General features: G+C 48.8%; 1 protein-coding gene across 3 annotated transcripts in view; it reads left to right on the forward strand.

The window, feature by feature from the left end:
- LOC116947902 (uncharacterized) overlaps positions 1–26,095 on the forward strand; it is a 136,815-nt gene that overhangs the window by 104,796 nt on the left and 5,924 nt on the right. For all 3 annotated transcript variants that reach the window (XM_076071151.1, XM_076071153.1, XM_076071152.1), the window contains exons 29-33: positions 8,534–8,793; positions 12,196–12,378; positions 17,066–17,431; positions 18,934–19,139; positions 24,536–24,834. In XM_076071151.1, coding sequence (XP_075927266.1) covers positions 8,534–8,793; positions 12,196–12,378; positions 17,066–17,431; positions 18,934–19,139; positions 24,536–24,825 — 1,305 coding nt within the window. In that variant the 3' untranslated portion in view covers positions 24,826–24,834. The remainder of the gene's footprint in view (positions 1–8,533; positions 8,794–12,195; positions 12,379–17,065; positions 17,432–18,933; positions 19,140–24,535; positions 24,835–26,095) is intronic.

Raw genomic sequence — 26,095 nt, forward strand, 5'->3', positions numbered from 1 at the left:
TTTGCATTTTAATGTCACAAACGCAGCAATGAATCGGGTAAAAATCAGTGCTGAATGCCTGGTAACTGTGTAGGGTGCCGTGGCTTTTCGCACACAGGCCCGGTGAATCTCTGTGGGAGGGTGGCCTTGTGTGCTTACTGCTGCACCCGAAGCATTTTAATTTTTAACGCCACCTTGGTAACTGACAGTGACACAGTGCCACTTAGCGTTCACTACTTTGTTGTCCGCTCAGAAGAATTTAAACCCCCCCCCCCCACGATACGTTAGGAATACGCTCATACAGACACTAAGCACGACTGGGGAATAGCTCGCGAGCCGCTGCCGTCACCCGGGTGTCGTTCGCTCGTTTATCGCCAGGCGCTCCCAAGCAATGCCCGTCGTGCATTTCACCCGAATCCCTGATGTGGTTTTTTTTCCCCCCGTTCTTTTTGTGACCCGCTCCCTCACCCTTCATCCCGGCCGAGTTGGTCAGCCTGTACAAATATTTATCCAAAATCCGTGCCTAATTTGTACAAGCTTTGAGTCGACACAAGTGTGTGTTGTGTTTTTACGTGGGTTAACGTTGGTGTTTTACTTCCCTATTTCGCCTAATGAGTTGTGATAATAGAGCTCGTGTGTTTGTCAGTCATGTCTGCTGCCGTTCACAAAACATCCCGTAGCGCTGGCCTCTCTGATTATTTAAGTAATTGATGACTCCACCGGTTATCGGTTCCATTGCTCGACTAATCCGATAGCACGAAAATAGTTACAGGAAATAAAAATTAATCTCACCAATGTTTCTACTGGTGCCGCTGGACGGGAGGTTATGGGCGGGGCTTGGTGACGTCGTCGGCGTCATCAGCCGACCTTCGCTGGGCGTGGCTCATTTGGGGGTTTCCTGCCTTCGGGAGATGGGATGTCTGGGCGGCCGCCATCTTTGAAGGGGGCCCGAGTGATCGACCATTACCAAAGAGTCAACTCCGACTTTTTGGTCGATCGATTTTATCGACTTCTGCGCCTGTGAGATGCAATGGCTCTGAATGGGACCGTCCTGTACCGATGGTACATATTGCCGTCCAGAGTATTATCATTCATATAAGTGTTGGATTTATCTCTTCAGTTATGTCTGGTTTGTACTTGGATTGGAGACTTCCTGGGAATGCCAGGTGCTCTAGGCATTAGCTTTGGCGAATATAGTAGATTACGGTAGAACAAACGGATTGTTCAGACAGCATCCATTGTTTTCGTCTCCCCCTTCCTCTTTTCCGAACATAGATGGACTCGTCCATCTGAATAAACTGTCAAATCGCTCTCCGTGGTGCAAACGTTAAAATAACCGCCACTTTTTCAAATTTTCTTGCTGTGGTTTTCACATCTGATGATGATTGCTTGTGTTGCAGTCGAAACGTCGTGAGAATTGTATTGTTTTATATTTTTTATTATTTTATTGTTTCCCTTCTACGTGACTTTACCGAAAGAACCAAGAATATGAATCCCTGCAGTCACGAAAGCTTTAAATCAAAATATAACCTCCATTCTTTGATATGACCTCCTTACTTGCATGGGTTTGCTCCAGGTACTCTGGTTTCCTCACACGCTCATGATTCTACAACTCGAGTTGTGGGCGGGGCTGGGAGAGAAGTAGGTGGGGCCTCTGAGTAGTGCACCCTTAATACGCATGCAATTTTGCATGTGCATATAAGAACTGTGTAATTATAAATAGGCAGACCGTGTGGGGTTGTTAAACACTGCTCCACGGCATTGGTTGACAATCTTCCAATCCTGCCTTGCGGAATCGTTTCGTTTTCTCCAAACATTTTTACGCAGAAAACAAACGGAAAGTTCACCCGGTTATTTGCGATTACCCGCAATGTTTTTTTCCCTACCCCCCCCCCCCCCCCCGCGAAGACGTGGAGTTAAAATCGCGGATAATAGGATCCACGATATCGCTTCGGCCGCATTGCCGTGGCTAAAAGGAGTTCCCCTGCATACGCACAATGGCAGAGACTCTCTTCCTTGCGGTGCGTTTTGAATGGTTTTGCCATCGTAGCTCTTTTAAATGATGCCCCTTTCCCTACCCCACTCCCCACCCTCCCCCCACCCTCCGTAAGCCCCCTGCGCGGAGTGTGGATTTTGACGTAATGTGATGAGATTAGCACAGACTTGCCGCAGGATGAATGTGATGGAACAAACCCCGAGCCCCGCATGCGTCAGGACTTTCAAACATTCCGCACCCTCGGCCGTTCTATTTTTATTTTTTTTCCTTCTTTCTCAAATGTACAAATCGCGCTCTGAGCTGGGTTGTACCTCGAAGCACAAAGCCTTTAGCGGTGGTGATTTGTGTCATTTGATTGATCATTCCAACACCCGCGGTCGTTTAAAAGCACTATTAAACACCTGGGCTGCCAAAATACCCTGTTTGTCTTGCGTGTAGAGAGCACGGTACGTGAGTGCAGGTGTGGTGTGCTTCGCGTTTGAGGTTTTCACTCAGGCGCACGTCATTGCCCCCTTAGCGTTTGCGGGCCTCTATGTTGCAAGTGCTTCACGGCGGCAACATTTCGCATGCCGTTGAGGCCTCGTGTCAGCGTCAACAAGAAAAGTATAAAAAATAATTGTCAGTTTCAAGTATTGTAGTTGTCTGCGAATTGTGACATAACGGTACAATGCACTTATTCACTAACTCCACTGTCCTCTCATAAATCATATAAATCAGTGTTATTTTACGCGTGAGGTAACGTTGCGTGGTATAATCTGTGAATCCGTGTAATTCGCGGATTACTGGTGGTGATCCACGGACACACCGCCGCTGCGGAGTGAGAAGGGTTCGTGGATCGCAAACCGCGGCCCGTAGCAGCAGTGGGCTGAGCCGCAGGGACACGCGGGGGTAAGATTTTTATTTTTCTCTCGCTACTTTTTTTTTTTTACCAGACTCTCTGCGCTCACGGGATTTCTTTCGTTGAAATAATTTATCGGTTTTTTTTTTACTTACCTGGATATCACGTTACGAAAATGCAAAAATCCTCGAACATCGAGCCACGCGGTATATTCGCACCATTTAGGGCTGAGAAAAGCTCGTATTCACGTGCCCGCTCTTCCCCCGCAATCGCAATTTTTCTTGGGGATGGACGGAGCCGCGCCGATGATTTATCCCGCATTGCGGGCTGCGGCTCTAAACTCCACGCTGCCATCGTTCCCGTACTTCCTCGAATACTTTCGGTGGCAGTGGCATCACTGGAGCGCTCCTGGCTACAACATTAGACAACGCGTTCTCACCTGCACGGCTTTCAAACCCCTTGCGGATGACTCTAAGGATGCTGCCCAAGCCGTGTGCGGGGCTCATAGCTGGCGCTGGGCCCCAGTTGCTGTGCCGCGGTGTCGTGCGCTCACCTCCCTCGCCATGACTCCCCCCCCCAACACCTCACGTGGTTTTGTAACGTTTGTAACGTTGCTTGAGATGCAATGGCATCGTGTAAATAATAATAATGTCTCCGCATAAATTGTTGTTGTAATTGGGACACGCGACGTAGATGGGAATGTACAAGATGAGAGCCGTTGGTGTTCAGCTGTGTTCTTAGTGACATTGTTAAAGCCCGTTGAGGTACGTTTTTTCCTTGGCCTCAAAGCCTCAAGGAATGCACGGACGAAGGGAGAGAAACAGAAATTCAAATAACAACGAGCTGGCTAAAAATTAAATGTGCAAGACAACACAGTGTGAAACAACTCAAGCTCGTGTTGTTGAATAGCTTTGTTATTTCTGCATAATAAAATCACCAGTGTATTTTGAACTAAAGAGGGTAATGTAAATGGTATTTTCTTGTTATTTAATCATAGTGTGCGTAATTATGGCAAACAATGGAAACATGCTGGGTGTTGAAACGACATGGATGCGTACAAAGGCGTGCGTGATGATTTGACAACTTCACGAAATCTGTTTTCGGGCTAGGATTTTAAACTGAAAATTGGGGATAAGGTTTCACTTCAATACGCATCAAAGCCACCAGCATTGTGATTTATTGTAATGCTAACCGGGCCATTTTGTGAGAGAGAGCGAAAATAGAAAGAATAAAAAATGTTTTTTCGGGAAAAAACTAAGAATCTCGAACGGCATTAAAGTAATTGCTATACGCTTAGTGGCATTTAATTTGAGGCTGGCGGTTGTTATAATAGTTATTAAAATGACCGGGGTCAAGGGTTCACTGTATAAAATCCTTCTCAGGCCCCACTGCCCAGTAACTGGGACCATATGGCTGCACCTATTTACATGTCAGGTAGAATTTGCCTGCGGGGCTTCTCACTTGGGCTTCGGGGTCAGCCGAGGCAGTTCCAGCCCACGGCGGCCCCCATTCCACCACCACCACCCCAAACTCCTCCAACTCCCCACGCGTGCTCACGCCCGCTCTTCCTATTGCTTATAAACTTTATAAGTCGCTCAAATGTCTTTATCTTTACGCTGTGTCCTAGGATGGAAGCTGTAATATTTACAAAAAAATTGAGCAGTGTATAATTGTACCTTGTGTAAATTTTATGGCGGCGAATCTTGCACAAAACGAAGTCATCAAACACTTCACTGCATTTCACTGTAGCACTGTATATGTGACCTTCAATTTGTTCAAATTCACTGCTCTGATACTTTATATTCTCGTCTGCTTTTGGTCGCTGGGGTTGAAATAAATTGTAATTCGATACAAATATCTGGAAAATCACCGTTAAATGTCTATTTTACCATAATGTAGAAGCATAAATTAGACTCACCTTTTGTCTCAAGTGCTGAAGAAATAAATAAAGACACCAAATCCACTTTGATGATTCACTTTCAATTAAGAAACGTCAAACTTAAAGCGAATTTGCGAAAAAAATATATTTCCGCTCAACCTTCTTGTGCGTGAGTGTAAAAATCCACCCGCTCATGAATATTAATGTCGTGGGGTGCGGCATGTGGAGTGACGTCACGCACGTTACACACAAACAGACATTCTTGGCTCATTAGCGTAGTAATTCTGCCGTATATAAAATAATTTTGACTTGGTCTCATCTGTAATTTAAAAAGGGCTTCTGCCTTCAACACAAGCATAATTTACAAATGTACAAATCCTTAGGTTTTACTACAAGGTATGCACAAAGAGTCTGCCATAGTCCATTGCACTGACAAAAGACGTGTGGAGAGCACAATGTTAGTCAGTTGTTTACACCGCAGCAGCAGCAGCAACGGCTTCACTGCAGTGCCCCGTCTAGATGCCCAGCGATGCTATGGTAGTTGGAAGCAGGAGGCCTGATTCAGATTTCCAGCCGGAGAGGGCCTTGGTGAGGCTGCTGAGTTTCACAGCGGAGTGTGGACTTCGTGCACAGGGATACCTGCTGCACGTGTGAACGCGATGGCAGGGAGTGGGATAAAGAGTTCACGGGCGTCGGAGGCGACGGCGGCGGCGGCGGCATTGAAACAGATATTGCTGAAGGCTTGACAGCTGCAGGGCCCGACGTGAGGTAGGGGGTCGCTGTGTCATGGTGTCGTCGTGCTCTCGTCACCATCCTAGAAGCGCACTGACCAACGTTGGCCATTATGTGGAGACATTACAATCTCGTGACCTGATGATGCCTTGTCATGTACGAGTCGACTGTGTACATAGACACTCGCACATGCTCTTGATCCATCCCACTTTTGCAGCCCTTAAACAACCCACTGCTGGATCAAGGCCTCCCCGTGTCTTGTCGGTCACGTGGGCTGTCTGACCATACTTCACCACGCTTGTCAGTGCGGGTTCAGTGAAGAGGGGACCCCTGGGATAGGCTCATTGTTGTACTGTAGTTATGTGCCCCCAATTATGCTCCCCACTTGAACGGTGTGATGTATGGTTAAACAGCCCCTATGAGCCACATGTAGCAGACCCTCATCTGACGGTAGAGTGACAGAATGGCTGTGCATGCATATGAACATTTAATATTAACTTGTGCATGAGTTTAAAAACCGAGGCATAATATTAAGTGTCGCGTGGCCCTACAGCATACGCTGTTGACCACGTCACAGCCTTGACCGAGGGAAACCCCTCTGTAATGCCCCAACTGGTACACACATTTTAGTAACTGGGGAAATATCTCCGATTCAGGCTCTCTGGATATGGGGCTGCCTCAGTTGTGAGTGAGAGGTTTTCGGGAGAAAGTTCACTTGTACCTCATCATTGAACATTGTTGACATTTTTTTACTTATCAAATCATTGCCAGTACTCTATTTCCGTGGACATTTTGCCAATGAAGTTTGAAAGCCATGCCCATGTCCACTCGCTATTTTAAGGCCCGTTTGTCACAGCCTCGCGCAGGATTGGCTCTGGCTCCAGTGAGCCGGCTGAGAGCCGTGCTTGACTTGAGCTGGCTCTAAGCACAGACAGGGCCACGTTCAGGATTCCCATGAGGCTGAGCCAGGCCACGGCTGAGCCACTCGTGCGTCTTTGTAAGAAACCGAGCGACCCAAGCCTGAGCTGAGCCCTGAGTGTGAGGCCAAGCCAGAGCAGAGCCGCTGCTTAGGGTACAGCCCTAAGTAATGACATTTTTTGTAGATAATATTTGGCACTTTTGTAAAGAAGTGAGCATCAAAACTATATCGAGTAACCAGTATTATCAATAAGCCACTATTATGTTTTTTCTAAACCATTTTTTCCCGGATGTATCCAAGCATTTTTTAAAATAAATAATTTGGTGAGTTTAGCAGCATTTTCGTTTCAGGCGCAAGCTGTTTTTTTACCTCATTCTCGAGGTGTTATCGAGGAATAATAGAGTAATACAATACGTGAGAGCTACACCAGAGCTGGTGGAGTGGGCGTGCCTTGGTGTTGAGGCTCGGTCCATTTAAAGGACGAAGTGAATTATTAAGCTCGTTGTGTGGCCATCTGTAGGGAGGTGATCAAACACGACCGTGAACACAGCAATAATTCGCGTGATTGTGGAGAATATATATATCCGTGTCTTAATGTCAGTATACTTTACACAACTTATTCCCTCCAGCAGCCTTCTGGGAGTGCATCATTCCAGCACGGCTGATTGAATTCAAGCAACCTCTGAACCAGTTTCGACATAGTGTCTCATGAGCAAGACCCAAATCTTAAAGAGAGGGATCCGTGCCTATAACATCTGGAAGTTCACCAACACTGATTCAAGCAAGCCTGGCACTGCTGATGAGGTGCTGTATGTCGAAACCAGTACAGAGTTTGCTTGTATTGAGTCAGCGTGCACCTAGGAGGTAATCCCAAAGTGGCTGGCCTCGTCATGTTTAAATTAATTTAGGCATAAGACCTTAAGAGTCGTCACTATCAGTCGCCGTCGTCAGCATTTCAAATGTTAAAAAGGGAGCCACATGTCTAAAAAGTGTATTAGTTGCAGGATTAAATCCACCAAGCTTCTGAAGCTAATATTTAAAGTGGTATTGTGACCTCTACTGGCACAATCGGCAATTGCAATAGTGGTTTTATTTATTTGTAGTTGTTGACGCACGAGTTGGCCACCGCTGCCACGCGTCGTGACTTTGCGTGGCGTAATGATATTGCACACAGCTGCCAGGGGTGCACCGTGCCAGCCGCAGTGCCTGTGCTTGTTTGTTGACGGTCAAGTTGACCGGTTACACGCCGTCGTGGTTTGCAGTTGACTGCACATTTCCACACGCGCACACGTACGCATTCTCGCTCGCGCCCACGCGCAGTCAGAACGTTCACGAGCACACACGCGCGTGAACGGGGATACAGCCGCGCCGTTCACCACCCAGTAATCTTGGAGCTCACTTGGGGGGGGGTCTGCCAGGCGGGACCCCAAGGAGAGGTTGCCGCTGGAGGGTGACCGCTGCTGCGCTGCGCCTGGCGAGCGCTCCACACCTGAGGCCCGATCGGCTCACGAGGCCACCTGAAGTGGAGGGTCACCTCAGAGGAGTTCTTGAGCGCACATCTGGACACACCTGCACGCATGGACACACCGGCATTATTTGAAACCTAGACCGCTGAGGAAAGCACCGTTAGGCGAGCGCCTGCCGTGAATGGCATTGCCGCATCGTGGTGCCTGGGCAGGGCGACATCTTTGCAGCAGCTGGCCGACATTTGCTCGCAAAGTGCTAACGCCGACACAATGCGATTCCATACCCTGCAGGCTAATTACAATAATGGGCTCATTCATTATATTCTCATACAGCGATATAAACCCACTCCCAAAAGAAAAAAACACTCTGATTTATATTCACATGGATGTCAGCTCATTCATGTGAATTCATGTGAATGAGCTGACAGGGTGAGGGAAGGTTTTCTAATACCCGGCCATCGTCTAGACTTTAGAACAAAGCTTCTTGTTTTCCCCACACTCCGTTTCTTCCGTCGCCTGCCTCCCGCTGGATACTGGGTAGGGCCCTCCTCCTTCTTCTTGTTGGGGCTATGGAACGATCCGCTTTCACGCTCTTCCATGACGATAAGTCCGAGGGAGAGGGGCATTGGAAATCAGTGGGGCGCCTAGAAATGATTCTGTCTGCGCGAGTCGCACGCTGCGTGGGAAGCGACACACACCCGCTCGACTGCTGGCGTCATCGCAGGAGGACCTGCACAGGGTCCTGAGCGAGGAGAGCGACCGCCGGTGCCTGGGCCTGCACCTGGAGGCCTGCGTGGTGCTGCTCGACTCCCGCGAGGGGCCCGGCGTGGCGGATTGCGAGCCGGAGGTCTGCGCGGAGAGCGTGCGCTCGCTCCTGGCCCTCGCCGCTCGCGGGGAGGATCGTGCGGCGACCTTCGACCCGGTGCTGGCCGCCCGCGCCCTCCGCATGGCCGCCTGTCTGCTGCCTCGCCTCGTCTCCGACAGGTTACGGCGCACGCGGGTCGCAAGCGTCGACGATGTTCGGCTCCTCCCCCCCCCCCCCCCCCCCCACCCCCGACAGCTTCGCCAAAACCTCTCGCTTTCAAGCGTGCGGCGATTCAGAATGTGCTGTCTCAAATAAAGGAGCACATGCAAGATGGTCTCGCGTCAAAAATGTTTTTGCATCGAACCTTCAGTTTGGTCAGTCCCTTGAAGAACATCGGAACCAAGGGTTCACTGTACCTCCAACAACCACCATCCAAGGGGAAACTCCTCATTACCAATTTTTGCCGGTCCAATTATACAGTGTAACATTTTTTTATTGTTCCTGGGCAGTAAGTGTTATTTCCTAATTGCTTATGTCTCAAAAGTACAGAAAATAGCTATTATTCCCCACAAACTTTGCTTTTGTGACCAGGACATTGATATTTTTTAAATATAACTATTTTCAAAACGGGCGAATTTGTGTCTTTTACATAAAGTCAGGAAAAAACAACAACATGAATCAACATTACAATTTCAAAATATCACTGTCCTGGTCACAAAAGCAAAGTTTGTTGGGAATAATAGACATTTTATTTACTTTTTAGGCATAAGACTACCCAGGAACAAAAATTGTTTTACTTTGTGTTATCTGTTGCCTGTCCAATTATCTGTTGCCTGTCCAATTATCTGTTGCCCGTCCAATTATCTGTTGCCCGTCCAATTATCTGTTGCCTGTCCAATTGCCTGTTGCCTGTGTAATTATCTGTTGCTTGTCCAATTGTCTGTTGCCTGTCCAATTATCTGTTGCATGTCCAATTATCTGTTGCCTGTCCAATTATCGGTTGCCAGTCCAATTATCTGTTGCCAGTCCAATTGTCTGTTGACAGTCCAATTGTCTGTTGCCAGCCCAATTATCTGTTGCCTGTCCAATTGTCTGTTGCCTGTCCAATTGTCTGTTGCCAGCCCAATTATCTGTTGCCAGCCCAATTATCTGTTGCCTGTCCAATTATCTGTTGCCTGTCCAATTTTCTGTTGCCAGCCCAATTATCTGTTGCCTGTCCAATTATCTGTTGCCTGTCCAATTTTCTGTTGCCAGCCCAATTATCTGTTGCCTGTCCAATTTTCTGTTGCCTGTCCAATTTTCTGTTGCCTGTCCAATTTTCTGTTGCCTGTCCAATTATCTGTTGCCTGTCCAATTTTCTGTTGCCTGTCCAATTTTACGTTGCCTGTCCAATTATCTGTTGTCTGTCAAATTATCTGTTGCCTGTCCAATTGTCTGTTGCCTGTCAAATTTTCTGTTGCCAGTCCAATTTTCTGTTGCCTGTCCAATTGTCTGTTGCCTGTCCAATTTTCTGTTGCCTGTCCAATTATCTGTTGCCAGTCCAATTTTCTGTTGCCTGTCCAATTTTCTGTTGCCTGTCCAATTATCTGTTGTCTGCCCAATTATCTGTTGCCTGTCCAATTTTCTGTTGCCTGTCCAATTCTCTGTTGCCTGTCCAATTTTCTGTTGCCTGTCCAATTGTCTGTTGCCTGTCCAATTTTCTGTTGCCTGTCCAATTATCTGTTGCCAGCCCAATTTTCCGTTGCCTGTCCAATTGTCTGTTGCCTGTGCAATTATCTGTTGCCCGTCCAATTATCTGTTGCCTTCGCTTTGTTAAAGCTCGAGCTGTGACATCTCACTTCTTCTCTGCTTCACGACAACTTTTCTCGATCCTCGGCGTTGGTCTTTTCTCTCCGGTTGCATATTTGGTTTCTCCTTCCCGAATCGCCGTCACACAACAGGAGCATCTCAAAATCTTAAAATTAGGAGCAGGCACGCGGCAGCCAAAGTGCGGTGACAGTTGAAAGTATACAGCCCCGCTCCCTCTTTTTGGGTTTCACCTGTTCCACGTGTTGGGACATGTGTATAAATTAACATCACATTGCTTGTGGCTTTATATAGACCACACTATGCATCGAGAGGTACGTATAAATGCATGTTTTCCTGATGCCTGAAATCCAGCAGATATTGCCACACACAGTGAGGGCTCTGTGTTTCCCAGAGAGCATTCTTTGGATGTGGGGCTCACGAGGAGAGCACAAGAAGACTGATTTTTTCAGAGTGTCCACAGAGTGAAATTTGAAGCAGTGCAGGAACAGGCTGGCTAATTAACTCATTAATGAACGCGCGTGCTCAGAATGGCGTCGTGGCCGTTCTGCTGGGCTCCGCTAAAATTATTCAGTTATTTATTTTCTTACATTGTACATTGATGTGCCTGCATTAATTCGGTTTATTTTTTTATTTCCCTCCCCGCCCCCCCCCACCCGCCTCACTACAAAATGCCGTGTTGCACGCGTTTCCGTTGGATTAATTTCACCTGGCAGCCGTTTTCACAAGGAGTAACGTGAGCTCATCTCTGCGCGCCGGGCCCCCGCGCTCGCCACGTGTGCGCTACTGCGGGGGCCCAGCTGCCGCTTGCGCGACGCTCGCGCCGCCAGTGCCACCTGAAACAAAGCAAACAACGCCCTAGTGTGAGGTTTCTGCGGCGGACTTAATAGCGCCATTAGCTGCCTTAAAAATCTTTAATGCTATGTTTTTTTGCGATGCGAAATTGATGGATATACTAATAAGACTGGACCAATACTTTTGGTTGAATAACAGTTTACATTTGGAAGTATTGCATGGAGCTATCATTCAATAATTCCCAACAGTTGCCAACAATGTCTCGCTTTTACAGACCCCTTTGCGGTGTTTAACGAGTTAAAAAGCTCCAGTTTTGATCGCTCTGTGGGTCGAATTCTTCCGATCCAAAACCTAATTTTGATCACGCAAGAATACCTTGCGCGAACTCATTTCTTTTTCAGCAACTTGTGGCTTACAGAGTCAAACCTGATCAATGAGCATCGAGAATATTTTTCCTCTCCGAAGTGTTTCCTGGGGTTGTTGGACGTTGACGTCCAACGTTTCCCTCCATGTCAAATGCCGGACATCGCGCCAAGCCTCATGCGGCACGACCTGAGAGACAGCGGAGAGCCGTGTGGCACAACCACTCGGAGATGGAGGGGATTCGCCAGATTATAATACGCAACCTTTTCTCTCTCGGTCTTGAAGCAAAAGTTAGGAGTACAGGAATATGTGTGTTTGTGTGTGTAGCTGGTGCATCTACCGGTCAGCCAACCCATGGCACCTGGGTCTGTCCCGAGACCTCCTGTTAACAAGCCATCGACACTTCACGTGGCCTCAAAGTGCACCTCGCCTGGCACATGCGCCGTGGTGATGTCACCGTCACTTAGTGGCGAATGGCGCGTATTGGTATTGGTGTGACCAGATTTGTATAACTTGATCGGCACTGGACAAGAGTTTGGGGTGCATCTGCCACACAAACCAATATTGGTTTGTTTGTTTTTTTTTTCTGGGTGTTTTGCACGTCGCGCCGTGAACAGGGCTGCAGACGAGCGTGCCCTCCCGCTGATCGAGCGGTGGAGTCTGACGCTGGAGACCAACGCCTCCGACTCTTCCCCGGACGTCCTGCGCTTGGCAGCGGCGAGCAGCCTGCGCCTGGCGGGGCGGGTGGCCGTCACGTTCGGCCTGCGCATGCGGGGGAGGGCACTCCCCATCGCAGTCAGGTAACCCACTGCACAAAACCCAAACTAAAAACTATTGATAAACTAAACTAGTTTTATTTTACCAGGTAAGGCCCACTGAGCTATATGGCTCTATTTCAGAAGCGACCTGGTCACAAATGGTTGCTCAAAGTTGTCGCTTATCACAATTGTGGAAATTGATAGCAGCCAAATACTCGAAACACATTGATTCTAAATTTGGAGAGAAAAACCAGAGGACTCCAAATATACAGACGTGAGGGTCAGGATCGAACCCACGACCTCCTGCATACCAGGCGAGGGAGTTAACATCTCGCCACCGCGGCACCATGAAACAAAAGCTCCACGCCAAGTCGCATGGGAAACCAGACCGACTCTGTTCAAATGTGTCCGGAGTCGTGTCGGATGAAATGCATCTTAAATCGATCCGCGGTGGCCTTATATTAACATCGTAAACGTGGATTGTCGTAAAATGGAGATCACCTGTATTGTTGTTGATTTTGCATTTCTCTTAATTGCGTGTTTTATCCCTTGAGGCTCACCAGATAATTGGTTATATTTGTTTGTTATACATAACAAAAAAACGTATTTGGGACACAATGTATTTGTAAGATAAGACATTTTAATCGCTGTAATTTTACATAATAAGGCAGTGTTTTTGACAAAGGTGATTATTTTCATTGTTTTGTTCAATTTATGTGTTGGAAATGATCAGCACCTTGGACTTCACAGTCCAGAGGTTTCTGATGTTCACGTGTGGTGGAGTCGAGTGTGGGTACTGCCAAGATGTCGGGCCAGTGTGGAAGAGTAGACCAAATACCATTTAGAGGGGTTCCCTCTCGCAGAAAGCCTTCAGCCAGCAGTGGCGTGAGCAGGAAATGTGCAGGGCTTGCAACTTTACCTTTTCATTTGTTCCACTGGGAGCTAGAATTAGACTGAGTGTGGCGGTGCGCTTGGAGAGACACGCGTGATGAGAGTGCGCGCACGTGTGTGTGTGTATTGCACCGAATGCTGCTTGACACGTGTAATTGCAGTGTTTACCCTCGGAGCAACCTTTACTCGAATCTCGTGTTAACCTTTACCTGCAAGATGCGCCTGCTCTTTGTAATGGAAATTGCTGTGCGTTGTTAATTCACTCCTCTGTATGTCTCGATGTTGCTTTGAGGAGGACTGCGATACTTCTTGTTCCGTGTCGCTTTGGGCGTAAGTTCAGAAGTGCGTGCATTTGAACTTCTCTTTCACATATGCAGTTTTAATTACTTTATTTGCTCTTTTACAAAAATGTACATACTCAATCTTACAAGCTACAGCTTATCAGGTGACATGTCTGGATTAGAGCTGTACTTCCAAAGTATGCGTTATGGATAGCTAACGTTTGTTTATCGGGGAACTTTCTCAGGAGAGCCCTGGGGTGTTGCCGTGGTTTTTTTTTCGTCTTCAAACTTCAGTCATTTAAAAGTAAAATTTCAAATGGGACCATGACACCGGCACTGAAATGGCAGCGTCGTGGCAAACACTTTTTTAGAATGACATCACGAGGTCTTCACCGTCCGCGGCGGTGCAGACGGCACGCAGTAAGAATCAGAATCTTTATTTATATTGTAGGAGTTATCCGATGAGCTACTAAGCTCTTTTTCACACATGTCCAGTAGGAACGGGTCAGAAAGTTTCAACAAAGAAAAACACGATAGGAATGCAAAGTTTAGGAAAGGTGAGCAGACCACAACAAAATTAAACTAAACTAATTTTTTTTATGTTACCAGGTAAAGCCCACTGAGCTATCAGCTTATTTTTCAGAAGCTACCTAGCCACAAATGACAGCTCAATGAGAAGTGGCTTATCATGTGGAAATGTATAGCAGCCAAATAATCCAAATTATCTAAACGCACAATTCTACGTTCGGAGCGAAAACCCCGGAGGTAGATACGGCCACTGCGGCGTCAACCAGGGCAGCCGCGCCGCCACCATTTTCAAAATGGATTCTATTTCCAATTCGCCCACCCCACCCTCCTTCCACCGTGAATAATCCTCCAACAATCCCCATCCGTTCCGTTCGTTCTCGTGGACTCGACGATTGGGACCGGTGTGCAGAGGGCGAAATCAAGAGTGGTGGCTGTGACTGACGAATGTTGGCGGCCATGTAATGTGAGTTAGCAAGTTACGTGGAAATACTTCTCCATACGTTTGCATGTCGCCGACTCGTTTTAACATCGACTACTGAGCCTATATTAAACCAACAGTCGTAGGTTACATGTATGTATGTGCATTCAACTTCTTTAGGTAGGTTACATGTATGTATGTGCATTCAACTTCTTTTGCACTGTACGTAGCCAATCGTGCTAATTAAAGGTAATGCATCTGTTTTGTTTGCGTCGGCGATGATGTAATTCATACGGAAGAAATTGAGTTCTGTACAAATATACTCGAGTTTTTATTAATACGTTCGAAAGGGCATTTGTTGTTATCGCGATGAACCTAGCGACCCGAGTGGCGAGCGGTATCTGAGCCATTCCTGGCTCTGCCAAACTTCACCAGGCTGCACTAACCGGCACGGTGAAGTATGCTCAAATAACCCCCACGAGGCCTTGTACCAGCAGTGGATTGACCGAGTGCTGTATCACTATCATCGTTGAGTAATTAATCCTTACCTTAAACTTGACTCAAATAACAACGCTTGAAACGCACCAAACTAAATAGGGCTATTGAGTGGGCTTCAAAAAATCGTTCCACTTCATTTCCACTCAAACATCGCAGCACTTTCCGCACACGTGAAAGACAGAAAAAAAGCTATCGTGAGTTGTACTTTTAGATTTATTTTATGAACATATTTACCTACATAGTTGATTTAAGAGTATGCACACTCCTTCTGATTTTTCATGCCCTGGCCGCTAAATTTACGAGACACCCGTTCCTCTTTGGCTTGCATAACGTAGCGATGTAGATTCCTTCCCCCGCCCGCCACCCCCCCTCTCAAAACGCGACTACCACAACCGGACATACGCCGAGGAGGCTGTTTTAGTCGTGAGCAGGCACGCTGCTCGCTCGTTGCTCGCTCACAATCCCAGCTGGGAGGCTCGTGCTCGAGCTGTCACGTGGAGGAGGTGTTCTGCATTGTTTCACGTGTGTCCCGCACTCCGCGTCCCCTGTGGATCGCCCCACCTGCAGAGCCCGACTCTTAAGAAGCCAGCGACGTGTTGTGGGGAAGGACTTGTCAGAGAGCATTACCCCATCGTGGAGAAATTCCACATGTTTATCAATGTACTTCAGACTCGTGCGTGCGTGCGTGCGCGTGTGCACAAGCACTTGTCAAATATTTTGCGCCCACCACGTTTCCGCAGCGGGACTAGGCAGCCGTTCGGATCCCACGATTGATCTCGGCTAACTGATGATGCCCTACAGTGCACAATGCGAACTCGTGTCTGAAGCGGTAGGGGCTCCTGCCCTCGCCCCACCCTCTTTTCGATACATTGGAGAAACGTGTGCCGGCTGAACAACGACTCCCGCGGAAGCTTCAGCGACGCTGATTACCCAGTCCCCCCACCACCAAGAATCCCTAGCCCAGGGTGTTGGGCTTCCATCTGGCTCATGAGATCTGTCGACTCACTCCCATAGCAAAACATCAGGAGACCCGCTTCCTCCTTCGCTCGGAGGCCTGAAGAGGTGCTCTGCACCGCAAGGCTACAGATGTACATGTATAATGGTGCCTGCTTAAAAACTCAAAGTGCCTTGCATCACGTTTCACCTTAACCATTCCATGCCCTGCTGCGGTTTGACCAAGGGGATACTCCAGTGGCAGCTGTCTCTGCGTGGCGCAAGGCAAAATCAGCACTCTTGGATCGTACATTTGCTTAAGTTTATGCCATTCGGAAATCTGACAGTGGGAGCTTAGCATAGTAGAATGTTTTAAATGGCAAAAGGCATTCAACTTTTAACGTGTGAACCCATGGGCTGCTTGCGATCATTACAATTCGCCGCCCCTGCTTGACATCAGTGAAACAGAGATTCATAGCTCATCGGATTTCCCCTCCACGAGTCTCAATAAAAATTAAGATTCTGACAATTCAGGTGCGACGTACGAAACCCCTCTATGAATATCCCGTGAGATGTACACATTCCTTCACGCTCCTCATTGTCACAAAGTCAACGCATATCATCGGCCGTGATCTATGCACTGCTGGATGAAGACCTTTCCGGGTCGTCACCACCTCTCACTGTCCTGCAATGTAACAATGAACCCAGCACCTGCGCAGGAGCCGATTTTATGGCTCCATCTCTGCAGCAGTCCGTTCCCTCCCCCGCCGCCGGGGTGACTCAGTCGGTACATCTCGAGACTCGTAATGCACACGTGTCCATATTTATGAAGGACACCCAATTATACGTTCTGATCTTACAGTTCCCTGTGCGTTCTCGTTGCGTGAGTGTTTGGACGGCTGTCCGTGCATTGGGCTTCATCTACAAGATTGATGGACACTCTCCGTGGTTGAATTTTGCTGTAACTCTTATCCAACACTTGCTGACTTGAGTTCATGATGCACTGCTGCACTGCCCTCTGCTGTTGACACCAGGGACATGTCAGTTCTGTTCCTTTGCATAATTAACATTAAAAGTGGCGGTAGTTTTTTTAATACATGAATTGAAATAACAACAATCTTCCAGTCACTAGCCGTGTACGGAACGATCGCGTGCTCTCGTGCGTGCGTTCCCCGGCCAGGCTTGCGCGGGCCGCCGTCCTTCTGCTGTGCGACGAGGAGGAGGCCGCTCGGCTGGACGCGGCTTGCTTTGCCTCCTGCTTCTCGGAGCTCGAGCTGGAGGAGGAGGCGACGCCGTCGCCGCTGCGGCAGCAGGAGAGGCGGGAGGGGGAGCAGGAGGAGGAGGAAGACGCCGCCGCCGCGAGGGGGCCCCGGGGCGCGCCGCCCTCCGAGTCGGTGCACGGCGGCGTAGCGACGCGCCTCGCCGCGGCTTTCCTCGGCCGTCTGGCCCGCCGCAGGTGCTGGGAGTCGCTGGTCGCCCTCCACGGCTTCCTGGCGCTGCCCGACGTCGGCGCCGCCTTGCACGTCCACGCGGCGGTTTCGTCGAAGTGAGTCGCGCGAACGCTTAGCGCCGTGCCGCCGGGGTGGGTGCCGTCTCGTTTCCGCTGCGCTGCACGGTTACATTGGCAGCGTGAGCTGCGCACAAGCTGAATTCGTTTCTGTGTATGTGTACAGCCCTTTGTCAAGCCACAGAGTGGATCTTGGGGATTGTTTGGCCGTACTTCACCACGCTGGTCAGTGCGCGTTAGCAAGGGGGGGCGGCCTAGGTCCGCTTCAGACGTCGCTCGCCGCCGTCCTTAGCCATGGCTGGGAATCAAACTCGCGTCGCCGGGTTCGGGGTACAGCGCTAACCACCGCAGCACTGCTCCCCAGGTTGCAGGTAGTTAATCACACGACATGGCGAAGGTGGAGTTGCAAAGAACGGTGAAGTGGGGTAGGCCCAGGACGGGTTTAGATATCGCTCCCCACTGATGTGAACTCTGATCTGACGTTTAACCTTCGTTGCTGGGTTCATGGCGCAGTTTTCTCATCAATGAAGCGTTGCCCCACGCAATCAAGATTTCTCATGTTTAAGTTATTCATGGAATATTGCATTGGACTTTATAATGCAGTTACCCCTGTAGATATCTTATGAATAATGTCCCGGATCTCGGTCTGCTTGTACCCTAAGGTCAGCAGCTGGGACGCTGTTTGAGGTTTCCGACATCAAAGCGCCAGCGTGCGGACTACGTGCGGCTCCCTTTATGGATCAAAGTTTGCACCCTTGAGCTGCCCAGAGAATCAATGACAGTCAACGATGAATTAAAGTCACGTTCACAGTACCAATGCTTAACCTAAGTTTTACAATTGGAATGCATATTTACGTTCCCTGGACACAGGTGCTTTGTAAGGTGCTTTTGATTATGATAACAATGGATATATGCTTCGGCTTACATATTTGAAAAGAGAAAGTTGACAGAATAAAAAATGCGACTAAAACGGAAGAATGGCACGTGCTTACAGGATACCATCCGGTGAAGGAATACACCACTGAACACTGAACGGGAAAACATGCTTAAAGCCCATTTCTGTGGCTTGCCCGACGACGCTGGTTGTAACTTCTCGCGTGACGCGAGCTGTTGCGGGGGCTGTACCTTTACCTTTCCTTTTTTTTACTTTGGGTTAAATGTTACGGATCTAAAGGTGTGCGCATGTGAGAAACCATGAAGCACGGTGGCAAGATGTGAAATACCTCGTCGTGGTATGCAGGAGGTCGTGGGTTAGATCCCGACACCTGTGTATTTTGAGTTTGCATGTTCTTCCCGTGGCCGCATGGATTTTTCTGCGGTTCCTCCGGTTTTCCCCTCCACATTGAAACACACGCGTTTAGACTATTTGGTTGCCTTACATTTCCACATGATAAGCCACTTCGTTGGCCTATCATTTGTGGCCAGGTGGCTTCTGAAAAATAGCTGTACAGCTCAGTGAGCCTTACCCGGTAAATAAAAAAAATAGTTTAGTTTAAATAGTTTAGACTTGTAATGCTTTCCTCCTCCCACGTGGCGTGCAGGCCGCTGAACCTGTTTGAGCAGGAGGAGGGGGGCGCATACGGAGAGCCGCTGGCGCTCGCTCGCCTGGCCGCCCCCTTGCTGGAGCAGGCCGTGGCCTCCTGGGCCACCCACCCCGAGGGCCGCAGCCTGCTCGGCGCCTGGCTACTCGGTGGAATCGCCTCCACCGGGAGTCTCCTGCAGCACTGCCGCCAGTTTCACAGCCAGTGTGAGTGTCTCCAGGAGATTTTGTAACCCCCTCCCTTTGTGAGGGAAGTCGAACGGCGCGTTTTTAGTTTCATGGGGGTTGTTTTTTTAGCGGCGCATCGGCCCATATTCACTCATCATCGCCGGCCATGATCAATCCACTCCTGGACGAAGGCCCCCTCAAGCCGTCACCATCCCTCGCGATCCTGCGACAGAATAATCCAACTAGCGCGGGCACGCACAGAATAATCCAACTAACACCGGGGCACACACAGAATAATCCAACTAGCGCGGGCACACACAGAATAATCCAACTAACACCGGGGCACACAGAATAATCCAACTAACACCGGGGCACATACAGAATAATCCAACTAGCGCTGGGACACACAGAATAATCCAACTAGCGCTGGGACACACAGAATAATCCAACTAGCGCCTGCACACACAAAATAATCCAACTAGCGCTGGGACACACAGAATAATCCAACTAGCGCCGGGGCACACAGAATAATCCAACTAACACCGGGGCACATACAGAATAATCCAACTAGCGCTGGGACACACAGAATAATCCAACTAGCGCTGGGACACACAGAATAATCCAACTAGCGCCTGCACACACAAAATAATCCAACTAGCGCTGGGACACACAGAATAATCCAACTAGCGCCGGGGCACACAGAATAATCCAACTAGCGCCGGGGCACACAGAATAATCCAACTAACACCGGCACACACAGAATAATCCAACTAACACCGGGGCACACAGAATAATCCAACTAGCGCTGGGACACACAGAATAATCCAACTAGCGCCTGCACACACAAAATAATCCAACTAGCGCTGGGACACACAGAATAATCCAACTAGCGCCGGGGCACACAGAATAATCCAACTAGCGCCGGGGCACACAGAATAATCCAACTAACACCGGGGCACACACAGAATAATCCAACTAACACCGGCACACACAGAATAATCCAACTAACACCGGGGCACACACAGAATAATCCAACTAACACCGGGACACACACAGAATAATCCAACTAACACCGGGGCACACACAGAATAATCCAACTAGCGCCGGGGCACACAGAATAATCCAGCTAGCGCCGGGGCACACACAGAATAATCCAACTAACGCCGGCACACACAGAATAATCCAACTAACGCCGACACACAGAATAATCCAACTAGCACCGGGGCACACAGAATAATCCAACTAACGCCTGCACACACAGAATAATCCAACTAGCACCGGGGCACACAGAATAATCCAACTAGCGCCTACACACACAGAATAATCCAACTAGCGCCGGGGCACACAGAATAATCCAGCTAGCGCCGGGGCACACAGAATAATCCAACTAGCGCCTGCACACACAGAATAATCCAACTAACACCGGGACACACACAGAATAATCCAACTAACACCGGGGCACACACAGAATAATCCAACTAGCGCCGGGGCACACAGAATAATCCAACTAACACCGGGGCACACAGAATAATCCAGCTAGCGCCGGGGCACACACAGAATAATCCAACTAACGCCGGCACACACAGAATAATCCAACTAACGCCGACACACAGAATAATCCAACTAGCACCGGGGCACACAGAATAATCCAACTAGCGCCGGGACACACACAGAATAATCCAACTAGTGCCAGGGAACACACAGAATAATCCAACTAACGCCTGCACACACAGAATAATCCAACTAGTGCCTGCACACACAGAATAATCCAGCTAGCGCCGGGACACACACAGAATAATCCAACTAGCGCCTGCACACACAGAATAATCCAACTAGCGCCGGGGCACAAAGAATAATCCAACTAACACCGGCACACACAGAATAATCCAACTAACACCGGGGCACACAGAATAATCCAACTAACGCCGGGGCACACACAGAATAATCCAACTAGCGCCGGGACACACACAGAATAATCCAACTAACGCCTGCACACACAGAATAATCCAACTAACACCGGGACACACACAGAATAATCCAACTAACGCCGGGGCACACAGAATAATCCAGCTAGCGCCGGGGCACACAGAATAATCCAACTAACACCGGCACACACAGAATAATCCAACTAACACCGGGGCACACAGAATAATCCAACTAGCGCCGGGGCACACAGAATAATCCAACTAGCGCCTGCACACACAGAATAATCCAACTAGCGCCGGGGCACACAGAATAATCCAACTAACACCGGGACACACACAGAATAATCCAACTAACACCGGGGCACACACAGAATAATCCAACTAGCGCCGGGGCACACAGAATAATCCAACTAGCGCCGGGGCACACACAGAATAATCCAACTAACGTCGGCACACACAGAATAATCCAACTAGCGCCTGCACACACAGAATAATCCAACTAACGTCGGCACACACAGAATAATCCAACTAACGCCAGGGCACACAGAATAATCCAACTAGCGCCTGCACACACAGAATAATCCAACTAGTGCTGGGGCACACACAGAATAATCCAACTAACACCGGGGCACACACAGAATAATCCAACTAACGCCGGGGCACACACAGAATAATCCAACTAGCGCCTGCACACAGAATAATCCAACTAGCGCCTGCACACAGAATAATCCAACTAGCGCCTGCACACACAGAATAATCCAACTAACGCCTGCACACACAGAATAATCCAACTAACGCCGACACACAGAATAATCCAACTAGCACCGGGGCACACACAGAATAATCCAACTAGCGCCTGCACACAGAATAATCCAACTAGCGCCTGCACACACAGAATAATCCAACTAACGCCGACACACAGAATAATCCAACTAACACCGGGGCACACACAGAATAATCCAACTAGCGCCTGCACACACAGAATAATCCAACTAGCGCCTGCACACACAGAATAATCCAACTAGCGCCGGGGCACACGCAGAATAATCCAACTAACGCCGGGGCACACAGAATAATCCAACTAGCGCCGACACACAGAATAATCCAACTAGCGCTGGGACACACAGAATAATCCAACTAGCGCCTGCACACACAGAATAATCCAACTAGCGCCGGGGCACACAGAATAATCCAACTAGCGCCGACACACAGAATAATCCAACTAGCGCCTGCACACACAGAATAATCCAACTAGCGCCTGCACACACAGAATAATCCAACTAGCGCCGGGGCACACGCAGAATAATCCAACTAACGCCGGGGCACACAGAATAATCCAGCTAGCGCCGGGGCACACAGAATAATCCAACTAACACCGGCACAACGAGCGGATTTCAAAGCTCCATCTCCTGTGTGAACTTACCCCGAACACGTTCCTCCTTTGGCTGTCGCTCCGTAACATTACTCTTGATCATCTCCCATCGTCCCTTCTAGCGAGCTTTGTAAACCCAATGACTTTGCTTGACATTTTTAACAGTATAATCAACATGTTTATTAGCAGGAGAGCATTTCTGTCGCGGTGAATGTTTTTCTTTTATTCGGTATTATTTTTAACTAGTGGTCCTGGCTTGGTAAGACGCAATACGCATCAAATGATCTGATGGATTCTCTCTTGAGTAATTTTGCTTGCGTTCGGGAATGTGGACGCCCAAGGAAGACCCGTACGTGTGACAGGCAAGCATACCCTGTACTGAAACGTTAAACAGTCTACTTTCCGGACTGCGCAGACAAACACCCCTTCAGCATCATGGTTCTATTGCATTTTTTGGCAAGAGCCTGCCTCTCGGTCATTCTGCGCTAATATGGCATGTGGTCGTGATGTATGCCATCGGCCCATCGGTCAGAACACACATTTTACGAGTGCAGTTAAGTGAACCTTTTCACACGTAAATAACATTGCGAACTTTAATGGCATTACATTACTTTGAACCAATGACGAATGTGATCGCTGGCCATATTATCCATGAGTAAGACATTTCCTTACTCTTGCCAATAACTCTCTCCCATCTTCTTTGGTTCTTTCTACGTGACTTTACCGAAAGAACCAAAGAAGATTAATCCTTGCAGTCACGAAAGCTTTAAATCGAAACTCTCTCCCAGTTTGGTATAAATGTATAACCCCTCAGCGGCTCATGACAGCCAACAGAGAATAGAGATGGTATAAGCACATTGAATTGCTTCGTGCCATCATGGCCTCACGTATGAAGCGACTTTAGTCCATGTTCCACATCTTCCCTCATCGATAAGTCAGCAGGAGTAGAGGCTAACACTTGGTCGCCAAGTCAGTTTGCTAGTCAGGGGATGACACTGTCTTCAGCTACCTAATTCATTTTGTGAGATTACCAAAGTGAGCCATCTGCACAACAAAGACTTCATTTTATGTATGTTGAATTTCTTTCACACCGTACGTAGCCAACGGTGCTAATTTGAGGTGCGGGGAAGGACAACAAACTAAACACAACAACAACAAACAGTTGTAAAGAAACGAGTTTTCAATCTAGATAGAGTAACCTGCAAGATAAAGACGTCATCATGGCCACAGCTGTTGATACCATCACCACCGCACCTTGCCAAAGCCGTATCCCCTTGGCACTTCTGCGTTGCAAGAGTAGACCAGTGTGTGTGTGTGTGTGCGTAGATTTCGGTTCCCAAATTTGTATTGCCTGCAAATATCCCACAGCGGTGGAGAGTGTGTGATGTTGTAGCCGCGTCTCTCACCGCATCCCTTCGGCTTCCCTTGGTGGTTGAGCACGTTCGGGTATGACTAATGTAATGTGATGCCCAGTATTAAATGGTCACATTCCCCTCCCCCCCCCATTATGTTAGTTTAAATGTACATAGTATGCACATTTTAATACTTACATTTCAAAAGAATCACCATTATTAAGATTAGAGAAAATTGCCTGCCACATTGAACAATATTCATGAAAGGAAATGGCCACACATTGCAAGAACATCCTAAAACAAGTATTGAGACTAATTATATATTACATGAGTAAATATAATTAGATTGAATGAATGTGCTTGTTAAAATAACTGTGTATAGCTTTGAGAGAAAATATATTTGCAGTGTGGGTGTACGCTGTGCTTATTATTGTGGTTAGTGCACTGCGCTATGAACCCAACATAACAGTGGCCAACGTTTGAAACGGTCCTGGGCCTCCCCTAGTTTGACTCAGCCTTTAAACTGAGTACCTGGTACGGCGTGTAAACAAAAGGCAGCCACCCATCTCCTCGTGTCCCCTGCATGCCTTGATCGGTGTTCGCTGACAGCACTTGTCCCGAAAGTTTGTTAAGGCTACACGGGCAGCCTTTACCTTTGTTATTCTAAGCGAGTGGTCAGCAACTTGCGGCTCTTTAAGGACTGCTTCTTGACGTTATTTACGAAGGACCGTCTCATGTTTACATGCATTGCGGCTCTTGTAATTTGGTTGCCACGCCCTGTTGTAGGCGGTGGCCCGGCCGAGGTGTTCGCCGCGGTGCAACAGAACCGGCCCTACACGGCACTCCACATCCTCCGTCTCAACCTGCTGCTGCTGGCCCGCGCCTGGGAGGCGCTCGAGGGGACCGGGCCGTGCCCCACGGTTCTCCCCGCGGAGCCGGAGGAACGCGAGCCGCCCTGGGACAGCGCCGCCCGTGGTCCAGGCGTTTTGTCCGTGCGCGAGCTACGCCGGCAAGCGGAGTGGCTGAGTCAGGAGCTGCTGGCTCCATTCTCGGCCCTCAGCAGCAAGGCGACGTGACCATGGCAGGCGAGTAACGCGTCGCACGCTAGCGGAAGTCCTATCGTACGTGTCGTGCATGCCGCTGGGGAACAGAGATCATCGCTGGTGAGTGGTGATCATGGGACCGAAGACTAGACACGTGATCGTATTACCCTTCTGTGCAACTCCAGCTAGGCCACGTGTTGTGATTCACTACCTGCAAACTAGGGTGCAGTGCTGCAGTGGCAAGCGCGCTGTACTGTGACAGGCGCTCTGTACCGTGGTGAGCGCTCTGTACCGTGGTGAGCACGCTGTACCGTGGCGAGCACGCTGTACCGTGGTGAGCGCTCTGTACCGTGGCGAGCACTCTGTACCGTGGTGAGCGCTCTGTACCGTGGTGAGCGCTCTGTACCGTGGTGAGCGCTCTGTACCGTGGTGAGCGCTCTGTACCGTGGTGAGCACGCTGTACCGTGGCGAGCACGCTGTACCGTGGTGAGCGCTCTGTACCGTGGTGAGCACTCTGTACCGTGGTGAGCACTCTGTACCGTGGTGAGCGCTCTGTACCATGGTGAGCCCGGCGACGTGAGTTTGATTCCCCGCCATGGCCAACATCGGCAGCGAGCGACGTCCGAACCGCTCGTAGGCCGCCCCCCTCGCTGGTGAAGTATGGTCAAACAAATCTCCACGATTGACATGGTGAAGGGTGGCCTTCATGCAGTCGTGGATTGGCGTGGCCCCGTACTGTAAACCGGGCTGCTTGATCAGTTTGGCCCTCGATTACTTGCTCCAGCATGGACTTCTTCCCACACTCAAAGCTGCAAGTGTTTTAAAAACAATAATGAAAATAAATTTACGTTTTTATTTATAACCGCGTGCGGTGCCAAAACCGATCGCTTGCTACAAGAGACCAGGGAAGATTTGATGGCAGCGTCGGTAAGAGTTGCTCCGGCGATGTGAATGTTGTCGGAAGCGGTAAGGGAACGCATCGTGTAATGTAGGCCTGCAGTCACAATCAACGCACAAAGTTGCGTGATTGATTTTTGTCGTGAAACAATGTGGCAGTGATCAAGTGAAAAACAAGAAATTGTACAAATCATTTGTACGGCCTCGGAAATATTATCGTCTTAGTGACGAATCGTCAGTCCGAGAAAATCTACCCAGCGGTAGTGACGATTAGCATCGCAAATCAAGGACTGAAACATAAAGTTACGTACTTTGAAATTATAACACACGAGATACTGAGGAGTAAAATATATTTTTTTGTTCCAGCACACATGGTGGTGCTAATTGTGTCTCTTCTTCATGAAAC

Source organism: Petromyzon marinus, chromosome 31 (assembly GCF_048934315.1).
Source record: "Petromyzon marinus isolate PM22_M1 ecotype Great Lakes invasive population chromosome 31, UKy_Petmar_22M1.pri1.0, whole genome shotgun sequence".
NCBI classification, from domain to species: Eukaryota; Metazoa; Chordata; class Hyperoartia; order Petromyzontiformes; family Petromyzontidae; genus Petromyzon; species Petromyzon marinus.